Genomic DNA, 14895 nt, shown 5'->3' with positions numbered 1-14895 from the left:
TGAGAATAGTCACCATAGGGTAAATATGGACTAGGAGGCAGTTGTACAATAACACTGCGTGGGCTGATATTGGAGTGGCCATGATTCCTTATCAGATACAAGGAGTTTACAATTTAAGTAATTCTCCTTTTTGTTGCCAATCATATGATGAATTCTTCTAAAGTAGAATTGTTTGTTTTATATATATACATATACATATATATATTAAAAAAAAGTACATATTTTAAAATTATATGTATTATATAATACATGTTCCTGTAAGTCACAGTGGAGGGGAGGGGTTGTCGTTGGCACAACACCTTTGTTCAATTCTAAAACAATTATTTTCTGAAGTGTACTAAAGGTGTAGAACTAGACCGTATCTCTCCATATTTCACACTCGTGACTTTTTCCAGAGATATCTAACAAAACGACCGAGGCAGTGTAGCCAGCCTGGCAGTACGGTTGTTGTTTTGCACAAAAGTGTGATTAGAATGATACATGCAGTGAGATATATGTCCACAGGTCTGAGCACCTTGTTGCATGCAAGTCTGAGTCACAGAAGTATTTTAAAAATAAGAGTTGGTGGATATTCAGTGGGATCTTAAAATATTCTCTTATCATTTAATAGTTGCATATATTTGTTTCATCATCTTCCAATTTGTTCTGGTCTCGGTATGCCTACTGTTGCCTTTTCTTTTAGCATGTTTGCTCAGAGTGGGGAGGATTTCCTTGGTATGTATTTAAACAAGCACAGCACAAAGGAGTTTCTGTTCTGTTACAGGTGTTAAACATTACCGGATTAATAAGTTTGGTATGACTTTTATTTATTATTGAAGTAATAAATACAGAATGCCTGTCTTTGAAATGTCATTTACTTAAGTTTCACGTATATGAATTACTAAACGATCTGAACTTCCATTTCAGTGTGCATTCCTAGTGGAATCCTTGAAGCAACGTTCAGTAAATCCGTCTGTTAATCCATTTATACCAGAAGGAGACTCAAATGTGCCTGTGAAAAAAGAGAAAAGAAGGCCACAGAAGTTGCCATTTCCTAAACCCACAGCTCTGAGTCTGGCTAGAATGGTGTGAAATGGTCCCATTTTTAAGATGCTATGTGTATTAATTAGACATCCTACCCAACTATCAGGTGCTGATCTTTGCAAGAGAAGTGCTCAGGCTGAAGATTTGAAGGAATTAAAACAGCGCTGTGTAATACTCTGAATTTGCATTCAAAATGCTACACAAACGAAAAAGTGCATCTTACTAACTCCTGCTAAGTAATTAATTATAATGGAACCACATTATAGTGTCTAAAATTGCCTGAATAATCCCTCCTCTGACCTTAAAAAATGAGTGTTTAATGAAAACAAAAGCGGAACAGAAATGTGATTTACCAAATTACATATGTTTTACAAGTCCTTGTAGCAAGTACTGAATTTTATGGTATTCTGCTCATTTACAGATGAGACAGCTGCAGATGAGTAGCAGAGTCTTTGGCCACACAGAGAGCCAGCATAAAATAAGAAATAGGATTCAGGATTTTTTTCCTGCCCGCTGTGCTTATTTCCATGGGGTTACATGACCGAGTCCTTGGGGATTTTGTTAATGTTTTCCTTGTTAATTTTGACTGTGTGTGCATCTGTTTTGAGTGGGTGTGCAAATCTGTAATGTACATAAATGGCCAGTGCCAGTGCTCACCACTTTGGTGTATAAATGACTAGATACAGAACTTCCTATTGCAGAGGATGCACTTAACTTTTGACCTGGAATTTTCAGGTCTCATCTTTGAAATGGGAATGTCACTCTGAAGTGTAGGTGCGTTCATGTTGCAAAGACCTTTGCTCAAACAGGTCTTCCAGGCTATTTTACCAAAACCAGTATATTCTCAACACCTCTTCACAAACGCAGGAAAAAGTAATCACTCAGAGATATGACTGCATAGCATAGATTTACAGGGATTAGACTTGTAGAAAACTTATACAGATTTGTCCGTAGATGTCTGGTGATATTTACAGGAGAGCTGTGTGTTGAATTAGATGTCAGTTACTTGAAGGCTCTGTGTCACAGCAAAAGTCTGATCCTACCATAGGGTTAAGCAATTGTTTGTGTTGTTTAACAGACTGCTCAGCCCCTAGAGGGTTGAGCCATACCTAAAGGAACAATTACTGTTGTCGGTGCTAGGTTTCCAGTATTCAGTAAATCTCAGAGGAAAATACTATATACTATATTCTATAAAACAGTGCCATTACCATTCTAGACTGCTCCTCAAGTGGCAAAAATGGTCCAAGCTCATCTGCCTTTAGATATTAGTGGCAAGATAATTAAAACAGAGCAATTAGAGTTACTTAACCTAGCAAGAAATGGCAAATTAACAAGCTGTCATAGCAATCTGCTGACTTGTCAGAAGAGCCAGAGTAAAACAGGAATTAGAGAATAATGAAGGATAGTTCCAGTTTTGAATAATGCAGTTATGATTCAACTGAAACACCTTTTAATTATTTTTTTTTTATTATATGTGGTCATAGTATATTAAAGACAACCATGGTGCAGAGGGAAATGCTTCCGTAAGAGTACAGGCATGGCGTCCTACTAGTGCCAAAGCGGAAATTCCACCAGGTCTGTATGGATTAGGGGCTTTCTCTCTTCAGTTTCTGTCCTGTATCAGGAAATGTTAAATGTGTGTGGTGGAAAGTAGAGCCCCACTTTTTCCCATGCCTGAAGCTGTAATTAGAACCTCACTTCTCTTGATTTTTCAATTCATACTCCATTTTTTTTCCAAAAGCTTAACAATTCAGAGATTTATTATGTTATTAGTTCAATAGTTAGTAGTAGCTAGTTATGTATATTTCTGCTAATCCCATTGTAATTAATAGGCTGTTCCATTTGATTTATTTATGATCTAGTAATAAAGGAAAATTACAAGACAAATGTCAGGTTATCTGAAGTGCTGACTCTTGCAACTGCTCTTGGTATATGAAACAGCTCTTAAACTGATTGTAGTCACTGTTGGTCCCTTGAAGTCCAATTCCTTTCTCCTTCATTTTTGTAATTTTCTTATATTTTTCCTTTATATCTTTGCTCAAATCTGCAAATTCAATTTTCTTTGCATTAAATTTGAGTCTTTACATCTACTGAATTATTGAAATTAGATTGTTGATATGTAGCAGTACTTGCAAATCTGGATTCATATTTGCATGTGAGGTGCTTTGTACAATGTTAATTGGCTTTTTCAACAAATATTATGCTTATTCTAAACCCCTAATCTTTTCAGATTATGCCCTGTGACATTCTTCCTGATGGTAACTTATAAATTTGTAAAGGTTTTGGTTCCATTTCTATGAAAGTAGTATAAGTAGTTCTATAATACGGATTTTTCTTAACCTGTGTCTAAGAAAATTATTTATAATTGTGGTAATAGGAAATTATGAACTGAAGAACAGGGTTGCATGTAAGAGTTTTATCTAGCTGAAGTAAGTCAACTTTTTTATTATTATTATTATTTTTAATTTGTAGCACAACCAATGAAAGAATGGCCTCAGACTGAGAATAAAAGAAAGCATAAACCAAGGAAGCAGCCGGAGTTTTCTGTGTCAGTATTTTACACTGACAAAGGAAGGAATGTGGGTACGTGTTACCGGGATATGATGGGTGAAGCCTTTTTATTATCAGCATTTTTATTATAAAGCTGTGAGGATGTTAAGTCATTGATAATCAGTGTGCTTTAAAGAGTGAGAGGAATTGAGTTTCACTTACCACATAATGGTGGGGGGTTTTTTATTTTATGTTTGGGGGGTTTTTTGGTGGGGATGGAAGGGTTTTGCTCTTTTTGGCTCTTTTTGTTTTGGTTTTTTTTGGGGGTGCTTTTCTTATTGGGGTGTTCTGGGTGGTGGGTTTTTTTGTTTTTGTTAAGTCCTTTGGGATCTTTTGGTCAAAGATGCTCTAAGAAACTGTCATCATGGTTTACATTATTACAGAAGATTTGGTTTGGAATTTTTTGAAGGTAACAATTTCTAAAAATTATTTTTAAGTACTATGATATATAGAAACTTTGCTTTTTTTTTCAAGTGTGGAATTGTGTATGAAATGCTATTATGTGGGTTTGGGGGATTTTTTTTCTTTGTGGTTTGGTTGGGGTTTTTTTTATTAGCAGTCATATATGATTCCAAAGGGCTATGATTTAAATCTAGGGCTCCCAATATGACTTTGTTCATTTTCTTAACTAGGTACAGTATATCGAAAGTATCCAAAGATAATGTGCATTAGAAAGGCTGTTCCCTCTGTTACATTGCCAAAAAAAGAGGAAATCTGTTCAAGCAAAGAGGTATTTTGCTCCTTACTAATAAATTGCCATTTTAGAATTATCCATATGAATGAATACGAACATGTTAATTGTGATTCCGTACAATGTATTATTATTTAAACTGTTCTAATATTTACTAACAACCAATTGCTCCATTTGTTTGACTTACAAGTGGCTGACCAAGTACAGTATCAAAAAGCTTAAACTGGAATTGCCCAGACTGATGTTTGGTCCAGGCTGTACTCACCAAAAGAAAACTGTCGAGTCTCTGCACAAGAAAGTGTCGGCAAAATACTGCGCTATCTTCCCTAGCACAGAAATCAATGTAAGCTTTTGCAGATGTCATAAGCCTACATCACTGAAAGGCTTTGTATTTGTTTAAGACAATGCATGTTGATCAATGTTTGTGGCTTGCTAGTGTGATGTTCCTTCCACTCTTCCCTGTTCTTTCCAAGTCACTCTTCTATTAGAAAGCTCTATCTGTAAAACTGTCAGAAATAACGCAACAGATGCACTTGTCCAGTCAAATTATATAGTTTTATATCAAAAATATATAGTTTTGTTGCACAGCACAACTGGCTGAGATGAGAACTCGGCTTTCCTAATTTGAGTAAACCAGTTATTTAACATCAAAAGAGTTGCAGAAATTTTCTTACAGTATTTCATAGAGGTACAGTCGAAAAACCTAATCTCCCTGATTTCTAATGCAGACATTGTATGTGTAGCAACTGAGGTCACATCTCCTGAAGTAAGATGTACAAACTGAATTTTTCCAGGGGGTTGTGAAACATCTGCAGTTTCAACCTAGAGAACTGGAAATCTACACTGAACAACTGCAGAAAGTGTTGCAGCGCTATATAGAAAGGATACAGTGGCTTCTGTCAGGTATTGATGTGCATCTGTTTTTCTATAAAGCACAACTTAAACATGTTTTGTCTACTATTTCCAGTAGAAAAAATTTGGACATAAATCTGGAACTCGAATATGAATAAAGGTCATTCGTTTTGTGTTTCATTGAAGTTTTAAAGTGTATTTTTATGAATACAAGAATACAAGAGAAGTTAGCATCTGTGTAGCTGATAAACATCTAGCTCGCTGTGAAATAATAAGGGCTGTGATGTAAGTTTTTCCTTTTTGTATGTTGTGTTCATGAATAAAAGGTTCCTGGTGTCAGAAGCTTTCTAACAACAGACTATATACAGTAACATCTAAAAGCAAAATGAGCTTTTCTGTTTCTTTTGAAAAGAATGTGCCCTATTAGAAATTAAGCATCGTCGCTGGTGAAAAGTATTTTGATCCCTCTGTTGCTCATAGAGATCTTTGTTGGGAAACAGTTTAATTCTTTTGCTGGATTGTAAAGTAGGAGCTATAAACTGTTTAATGCAAGTTGCTACAATTGACTATTAATTAATGGTTGACAGTGTTAGATTTTAAATGGCAGAGGACTTTTCTATTATTAACCTTTGAACTACCTAGTTGGCACACAGATTATAATTTATTATGTAGAAATGTGCCCAGAATAAACCCTGAAGGCTGAAGATTTTACAGCATGCTCAATGAAATAGTGTGTTCAATAAAATAAGTCTATGTAATGACACCTAATTAGTTTTAATCTTCTGTCCCAGGAAGCCGAAGATTGTTTGGTACCATTTTAGAAGCAAATGTCTGTGTTTTGATTGATACATCTGGTTCCATGGACCCATATTTGCCACATATAATGAAAGAACTTACCTCCCTTATCTGGGAACAGCTGAGAAAAAATGAAGTCAGGTATGATGAAGTACTGATAAAGACTGAAATCTGCACTACTTATTATTGTGTAATGAGATTACTTAATAATTACAAATAATACAGTACTGAAACAAATACAAGTAGTTACTGTATGTAAGTGCATAATACACATGTGACATGAACCGCTTTTTCTGTTCTTTTTAACCAACTTTTAATTTTTAGCTCTAAGATTTGAGCCTCATTTGCCATAGGCTGATGCTGTTTATCCTTTTGTGCTCAGCGTTCTAAGAGATGTTCTGTTCATGCAGAGTGAAATACGCTTTCTGACTCTTCCCAAGCTGAAGACCTTAATCCAACAGCAGGCTCTTGGGAGCTTTTTTTATTTTTTTTTCCTACTGGGTTTGGGTTTTTGTTTATTTATTTCAAAACTGGCTTATCTGAAGGGACTGATGGTATTGGTTAGGGTTAAATGTTGTGGGCCATCTTTCTCCTCAGGTTTAACCTGCTGAGATTTGCAGAAAATACAGAGAGTTGGAAGGAGTGTCTTGTAGAGGCAACTGATGAAACATGTCATGATGCTGTGCAGTGGGCATCCAAATTCCATGCTCATGGTAATACATGCATCCTTATGGCTTTACAGGTTAGTAAACTGCATACCACATTTTGGAGAAGGCATCATGACTTGTGTTGATAAAACACTCCCATCCGACTGATAATATTTTAGGAAAATTATTTGGTCAATGCATACAACATTTTTATATGCAAAACACTGAACAGATCTGCAATCAAGCCACTGTTTCTGTCCCTGGGGCTCACAGATACTGGAATTCATTCCTTATACTTAGTTAAAGAAAAATGTGAAATATCATAGTTATATTAATATTTATGTTCAAAGAAGAGAAAGGAGAGAAAAAATAGCCAGTTGCTCAAAATGATGCTCATGTACAACTGTGACTGCAGGGTATTTGCTCTGAGCCAAACAGGGATTTTGAAGAAGCAGTGTTTGTTGGAATCACGTGGGTATTGAGTACAGTTCTTGAACTTCAGTAACAGGTGAAGAAGCTTTTCTCCTATAAAAAATCTCAGTGTAAACATTAACTAATAAAAATAATTTAAAACAGAAAGTGAAAGGATTTGCAATTTCATTATATTTAAAATTTGAATAAAAAAAATAAATGTTGCCTTAAATGAATGATTCTTCTTCCAGACACCCTTACAGAATCTCCTTATAAATATTATGGAATTAATCTTTAATCAAGTCCAGTAGAACTATAAGGCATGTCTGTATTACAAAAATGCCCACCAAGTCAATTATCGTAGCAAGTTTTGGTAATATAAAAAGGCCAAGTCCTAGTGAGCCTCCTTTTCAGACATTAAGCATCTTTTTCTCCCACAAAATGTGATGTAAAAATCTTCTGTTATCCAGTTCTCCAAAACCAGTTAATTTGCTTGTTTCAGTGAGTCAGTTTTTGGTGATACCCTGCTTATGAATATATTGTCTTATGCTACAAATTATCTGCTTGTTTATTTTTCAAATGTATATCCTTGATCTCTTTCATACTTAGTGAAAAGGAAAAGATAATACTAAGTTGATTAATGATATGGTAAATATAAAACTATCTTAAATCATTGGAATAATGTTTAATTCTTAAGTATAACTTTTCATTTAAATGTACTAATTACTTAAGCTTATTTTCTGCTTTTCAGAAGGCTTTCTGTTTCAAAGGTATAGAGGCATTGTATGTATTGACTGATGGAAAACCAGACACCAGTTGCAGTCTGATTTTGAAAGAAATTGAAAGATTGAGAAAGAAACAAGATACTAAAATCCACACCATTTCTTTTAGCTGTACAGACAGGTATATGATACTTTACAAAAGCAACAAAAAATCTTTAAAATTACTAGTTTATTTATTGTCAAAAGCCTGTGTTATCAAGACGTGCTCAGTTCACTGAACACCAGTATTATATATATAATATAGGTATTATGAATATTTTGAGTTAATTTATTTGTACATCATTTGGTTAACTGGTCAGTAGACAATAACTGTCTGTTAAGAAAATCTGCTTATAGGGGAGAAAGATGTCACTTGTGATGACGAGTTACTCTGAAACAAAATCTGCTGCTTCCTTTCAAAGAAATCTAGGTAGTTGTGGAGATTTTAGTGTCCAGTTCTAGAATGGAATCAATCCTTGCAGCTTACTTGAAATTAATGGATGTATGACTATTTTTGACTTTGCAATACTAGTGCTTGGGAGACAGGATTCTAAAATGATGTATAAATGTCAGTAAAAGTGTGTGATTTAGCACACTTGCAATAAGAATACAGTAGCAATTGTGCCAGTTACCCAATGGTTCTTGTTGGACAATGGCAAGTAATAGAGGCTTAGGCAAGAGAATGAAATATGGGGCATGCACAAAATGTTCCTTCCCTTTATGGAGTCTCCCAACTTTTGGATTTCTTCCCCTGTCTAAAATACTACAGCCCTTTAAGTGCCACCCTGGCCTGTGGATTTTTTTTGCTTAAGTTTTTTGTTGTTGTTCTTTTGCTACATTGAACCTCTTGTCAATAAAAAATAGCCTGTCTTTGGAGGCTGTGACAGTTAAGCAGTCTATATTTTTCATTAGCAATTGACACTTAGAAATGATACAGAAGTTTATAGTCATGTCCTCCAAACTGTTTTGATGTAATATTTTTGAGGAATTTTTAGAAATTCTTGTATTGCTGTTGCTTTCAGAGAAATAATTCTAATAAGTAACTTACTACTTTGTTGTTAACAGAGGAGCTAATCAATTTCTGAAGAAGCTTGCTTCCCAAACAGGAGGGCGCTACCATTGCAGTTTCGGAGATGTGGATGGACAATTGGCAGCACACCGAATGTTGACAGAGGTGCTTGATGATGATGATGTATGTTAAATGGACTGATTTTGTTGGTTTTGATTTTGTTTAATTTCAACTTAGTTCTTTATTAGTAGTCAAACTGCATTTAAAAAAGAAAAAAGAATACGAAAAATTAATACAGGACTCCTAAGATACTTCACATTGAAACCGAAAGGAAAAATCTTATTATTCTTTGCTTCTCTGCTAGCTGCCTTGGTCAGGTGACCAAACCCATGAGAGAAGTATACAATGCAATATAGCTTTTGAAAGAGAAGCAAAAAAAAAACTCTTGTATCTGGACACTGTGGTTTTTAAGCTAAATTTAGCTTTTACTGTGCCTTCTAATCCTTACTATCTTGTATTTCATTCATGTAATCGTAAAATCCTTATACAGTGTTTAGCATGTTAATGCTCCAGCAGGAGACCTCAGGGATTGCCACAGCAGAAAAATAACATTAGTGAACAGAATCATATTCAATCCAGAGTTGCTTTTCTCTCCCTTTGTAAGACCAAGACCTTCTCTGCAAGTAGAGAGGAGTAAGGAATTTTAGAGCTTAGTCAGTTAAGTAAGTTGGTAGAAATTGAAAATAATAAATAGGTGCAGGTTAAAGTACAATATTTTAATTCTGTTTTAAGGATCCAGTTTTCCCTTACTTTGAAGGAGATGATTTAAAGAAACTTACTCAAGAAGTAGCAAAAGCTAGAAGTTTCTTAAATCAGGCAAAATCTTTGAGGTGAGTATTTATCAAGAATCTTTTAATAATTGGTTTTTATTTCGTGAAAGGAAGGTAAGAATATTGCTAAAAAAGAATTGCTGTTTCTTTCCTCGTACTGTCAACTTCAGTGGTTTTTTGAGGCTTGGAAAATGACTTATTTAGGGATTTAGTTTTAAGGTCTTACACAACTAGCTACCATCATAGTAACAGATCTGAGAAGATTACAACTGTGTTAAACTTCAGGGCTGCTGTTGTCCCTCCATTTCTTATGTCAATAAGAAATTACATTAGTTGTTCCTCTACTTACTGAGTTCTTTCAGCTGCCAAATCAATGTATTTCTCTTCATAAATATTATTAAAAGAGAAAATTGACCCTTGTTAATGTGATGCAATGTTCTTTTTAGTCCCTCTTCCTTTGGTATGACTTCTTACTCAGAAATACAATTTACTTCTATTTTCGAAAATCTTTATGGGCTCCTTCTGTTCTGCCTCATCCTGACTTCTCTAACTGCATCATCATCTATTCTTTTGTCTGCTAGAATTATGTTCTCTGCATGGAATAATGTGAGGTCTTTCTTCTGTTCTCAATCAATCTCATCTCAACCCACTTACTTCTAAAGTTACCGTCAATCTCCCTTTCTCTTTGCCTCTGAAGACCTGCAGAGTTTCTACTAGCTTTTTCTGGGAAGATTCCCTAAGCCTTCCTCTTCACTCTTCTTACATTTCCTGATTTACTGAGGATGTGACAGAATCATTCTCCTCCCAAAGAATGTTCTGCAAACACTCTTCAGGTTTGTCTCAATTTTTTTTTTTTTCTCTTCCTTGTCTTCTCTTCAGCTTCCTCCCTCAACATTGAGTTTCTTTTTCCCTTTTCTGTGAACAGTGAGATAACAGTACGATGTGACGCCAGGCAGAGGTATCCCAGCATGCCATCTGTATCTCAGTAAACTGAACTGGCTTAGGTGGCACACCATTCCCTGCTGCTTCTGGTATCATTCAGAGCTAGCTTTGATACCTGCCTAGAACTGGAGTGAAGGACAGTTAAATTGTATTGATCCTTATGTTTCTTTATTGTTATGCTTCCCAACTGCCAGACCAGAACCAGAAAGTACCATTTCAATAATAATAGTGGGCAAAAGTTCATGCAAAGAAGTTTAAAATTCATTATACTTCCTTTTCTGTCACACGGAGACATGGATAAATAGAGATACAAAGCTACTATATGTATGTGTGAAAAGCTGCTCTAATTCTTTGGGTTCTGTTTTTCTTTCGAACAGGTTATTACTACAAAAATGGAATATAAACCAAAAGGACAACTCTGGTCTTAAAAAAAGTGCTCAGGTAAATAGTCAGCACAAATAGATCAGAATTTGTATATAGTTCATATATCTCAATAGAAGGATAATGTTTCATAAGCCTAATGTAAAATGTTTTCATTTTCAGCAGTGACATTTTCCAAAGCTGAAAACATTTGTAATGATTTTAGTTCTTAGCTGAGTTAGTCCACAGTATAACCTAATATACAGGAAGTCCAGTTCAAAGAGAACTATATTTGGGGTGAAAGAAACAAGGCAGTTGTGTATTTGTAGTTCTTAATGGTTTAGCCCTTCATAAGAGTAAACAGCTAAGCACAGTAGAGGGTCAGGACCAGATGTAATGGCTGTAATAACAATTGCTACATGGGCAGTGTGATTTATCAGTTGATGAACAAGGCTGACTGAGAAAAGACCCCACTAATGGTCAGCCACAGCAAACACTGGCCTGTTGTTACAAAGTTGTGGGAGGGGCAGCTGGACAAACTAAATCTCTCACGGAGCAAACCTGCTGCTTTTAAATTGGCAAAGTAAAAATTACAGAAAAATAAATTGCTGATAGAAATGCTTTCTCAGGGTTAAACAAGACAGAAACATTTGTCACAGAGCTGTTTGAGGGGGAAAAAGTGGACATGTAGACAACTACAGGGAGTTGCACTAGAGAACTTAGGCCTGACAAGGTATTCATCAAGGAATTGGGTAAGGCAAATACATAGTGAGACTCTTTTTAAATCCATGTTTCTCTAGCTGTAGTTTGTATTTTGGTTTACAAACATTGCCCAGTCAGTCAAAGAGAAGGAAAAAAAATATCCAGTCAGACTTACTGCTTAAGAATGCTTGCTTCATGGAGAATGGAACCTGCTCAGGTATGTGCAGAATTCAGCATATAAGGGCTGATCAGTAAAGAGAGATGCTTGGAGAGAAAACAGGTATGTAACCATCCTCTAGGAGCAAGAAAGTTGTTGCAGGCATGTAGAGGCAGAGGCTAGTGTTCTACAACCACCTCTGTCTTTCAGTATTCCAAGGTAAACTGTATTGCTTGTGAAGCATTTAGGAGGACATTCCTGTTAATGTACTTCAGACAGTACATAGCATTGTAGCGTGATTAAACATGTAAATAAAGAAAATTCAAAGTTAATCAAGTTAATTTATATTGGCTTTCCATTACCATTTTGTCAAGGGTGATGGTGAGCCTATGCAGTTTATATATTTTTAATTGTATTTTAAAAACTGTTCATGTGCTTGACTTGTAGGATTAAATTTTAGAGGAAGAGAAGACCCTGAAGGGGTTTGAAGTGGTACCACTAGCTTGCTTCTTTTCAGAGTGTGCTTAAGGCTTCCAGCTTCAAGCAGAAAGAGGAAAGGTGTTCTTTGTTGTCTCTGAACTTCTGGCAAGAGAAAAGAAGTTACAGATGATAAGTGCTGCTGACTTACTCGACTTGCTGACTTTGCAGGACTCAAATCAAGCCCTGAACTCTCCAAAGTCTAAACATAAGTAGAGGATATTTTTCAATATAGCTAATAGAAATTTTTAAAGGCTGTATGTTATGTATGTTTGTAAATTAAATAATATCATTTCATTGCACTAATAAATAATAACTGAACCAAATACTGGTTTTAAGGAGCATGTGGGAAGGGGGAGGGAGGGCACATAAGACCTTGGAGTTCAGCAAGCTGTTTCTGCCTTGCCTTGTAAATGAAGCCACACCATGCTACCTGTAATCCTGGGTCAGCGCTGACCCACCCTGTTTGTTCTGCGAATTTCGGGGTGAGCAGGGAAGCCAGGCAGTAAGACCTGAGTGAGGATCCAACTGCTCTCTTCTTCCCCTTCTTAAGACTTACATCAGCTGCTTCTTGGGTGGATTGTACTACCTGAGCCACACGTGCTACGTGTGCTACATGTTCACATACCATGTGTAGCCCAGATGAAGTTTCATAAGGCTGCCTGTCGCAAGGATTTTCTCTGGGACCAGCTTTGCTCTCACCAGGGAGCAGCTGCTCCCTCTCTTGCACCCCCCAGCGATCAGGAGAGCTGAACTTGCCAGGGTGGGTCACAGAAGAGAGTGACCAAAAAGCTCTGCCATGTGATTATCTCCACTCTGTATTTATTCTGCCTTTGTGTTACCATTTTACAGGATTTTTAAGACAAGTAAGTTTATGGAGACTCTCGTATCTTTAAGTTTACAGGGTACACAGGAGAGCTTACAGCAACCCTACAAGAGTAAAATACTATAGGTAAAAGGCAATACACAGTGACAGGAAAATGTGTGAGTAAACCACAGTTACCACTGCAGTTTATGTGAGCAAAGATTTGTTTCACTCTCTATTTTTTTTTTCTTTCAATAAATAGTTCTGCATGAAGTTAAAGCAGTAAAGCGTGGTCTCTTATGGATTTGCATTTGGAGATTGTCCTTGTCCATGCAAACTGAGCTCACACTGTACATCTTCCCTTAGCAGGTGCACTGCTCAGCCCTCTCTCCTATTCCTGAGTACCTCTTGTCAGGAAACTTAAAGAAACTCAGTATATATGAGACCTTTATCCACTTAGTCAAGTTGGATTAAAACCAGTTAAATTCACAATGTATCAATGCAGCAGTGCAGCTGACTGACAGACAAGCACTGCAGGAGGTGCTGCGTAAACCTTGCTTCTCTGGAAATGAAGAATAGAAAACCACGAGTATAAAGTTACTGCCCAGCATTTAACTATGCAAACATTTGATGTGCTTTAAATTAGCTATTTATGAATCTTTCATACATTACTTTTACTAGACTAATAGCTCAGGACTGCATCCCAGATTACACCAACACTTTTTGGAAGAGACATGGGGCAGTTGACTGCAGCCCAGTGAGAAATGCAGCCTTTTTTTGGATACTCCTCAGTAAGGACTAACGAAGGAATTCGCTGGCTTTGTGGCTGCAAGTCCCCAGGCAGTCGCACCACTCCAGTCCTGTAATGCCAAACCTCTGATTTGTTATTTCAGGTAAGATGGTTTTTACATCACTGTTATAACAGTACCGATTAATGCTAACTGGCTTCATTCAGTTGCTTTATCATTATTACAGATCCAGTATTTGAAGTTTTAAGACAACTTACTATCAGTTTGGAATAGCCAGCTGTGTCATTTCTGTCAGTCGTTACTGAGTCTTCGATTAAGCCGGCTATTGTTCGAGTTACTGATGCTCTAACATAATTGCAAGTGTGTCTTTAAGTGATTAAAATTTAATCTGACCATTCAGACATGGCACAGCTCTAACGGAAGAGGTAAACGTGTTCAAAGTTTAATTTTTGCCTGGGATGGGCAACTCAGAAATTCTGCGGCTCCTGACCCTTTTCACATCCTCCCAGGCACGAGTGACCACGGAGGCGGTTGGAGACCCAGTGCCAGCTCAGAAGGACAGGGACCTTAGTGCCTGTTTGTTCATTATTATGTTTCCTCTTTGGGGATTCCTGCCGTTTTGCAGGTATTTCTGATGCTCTGCATCTCTCTGAGCCATGTCCCACCACCGACTCTCCAACCAGTAACCAAGAAACTGTGTTTATCCTGAACAACCTATTCAACGGGTATCCCAGTGTGGATGGAGCCCTCGCTGCCGACAGGATGCTTTCCTGCAGTGGTCACAGCTGTATGGAGACACATGGAGGTAAGAGCCACCATAGGATGCTGTGGGCTCCCAGGGATGCCGTGGGCTCCCAGGGATGCTGTGGGAACCCAGGGATGCTGTGGGATGCTGTGGGATGAGCAATATCCCAGGAAGACTGTGGGATTCCAAAGATGCTGCAAGATGAGTGGGACACGTGGGGCTGTGGGAGCCCAGGGGTGCTGTGGGAGCCTGGTAGTGCAGTGGGGTGCAGAGGTGCTGCGGGATGAGCGGGACCCGGGGGTGCTGCGGGACCCCAAGGAACCCGGGGTGGTGCGTGTGCGGGAAGGTGCCGCCGCTCGGGCAGGCGGGGCCGGCAGAGGTGAGCACCC

At 37.3% G+C, this 14895-nt stretch overlaps 1 protein-coding gene across 1 annotated transcript in view; it reads left to right on the top strand.

Annotated features, from left to right (window-relative positions):
• VWA3A (von Willebrand factor A domain containing 3A) overlaps positions 1-14570 on the top strand; it is a 29741-nt gene extending 15171 nt beyond the window's left edge. Inside the window, exons 20-32 of the mRNA XM_029083575.1 lie at positions 907-1065; positions 2508-2598; positions 3496-3606; positions 4206-4303; positions 4455-4607; positions 5059-5167; positions 5908-6052; positions 6509-6653; positions 7721-7872; positions 8796-8922; positions 9532-9629; positions 10889-10952; positions 14496-14570. Of these exons, the coding sequence (XP_028939408.1) occupies positions 907-1065; positions 2508-2598; positions 3496-3606; positions 4206-4303; positions 4455-4607; positions 5059-5167; positions 5908-6052; positions 6509-6653; positions 7721-7872; positions 8796-8922; positions 9532-9629; positions 10889-10952; positions 14496-14570 (1527 nt within the window). The remainder of the gene's footprint in view (positions 1-906; positions 1066-2507; positions 2599-3495; positions 3607-4205; positions 4304-4454; positions 4608-5058; positions 5168-5907; positions 6053-6508; positions 6654-7720; positions 7873-8795; positions 8923-9531; positions 9630-10888; positions 10953-14495) is intronic.
• Positions 14571-14895: the final 325 nt, after the last annotated feature.

The sequence above is a fragment of the Antrostomus carolinensis genome, unplaced genomic scaffold, assembly GCF_000700745.2.
Source record: "Antrostomus carolinensis isolate BGI_N321 unplaced genomic scaffold, ASM70074v2 scaffold28912, whole genome shotgun sequence".
NCBI classification, from domain to species: domain Eukaryota; kingdom Metazoa; phylum Chordata; class Aves; order Caprimulgiformes; family Caprimulgidae; genus Antrostomus; species Antrostomus carolinensis.
The sequence above is the reverse complement of the archived record's forward strand: the minus strand, read 5'-3'. Positions and strand labels throughout refer to the sequence as shown.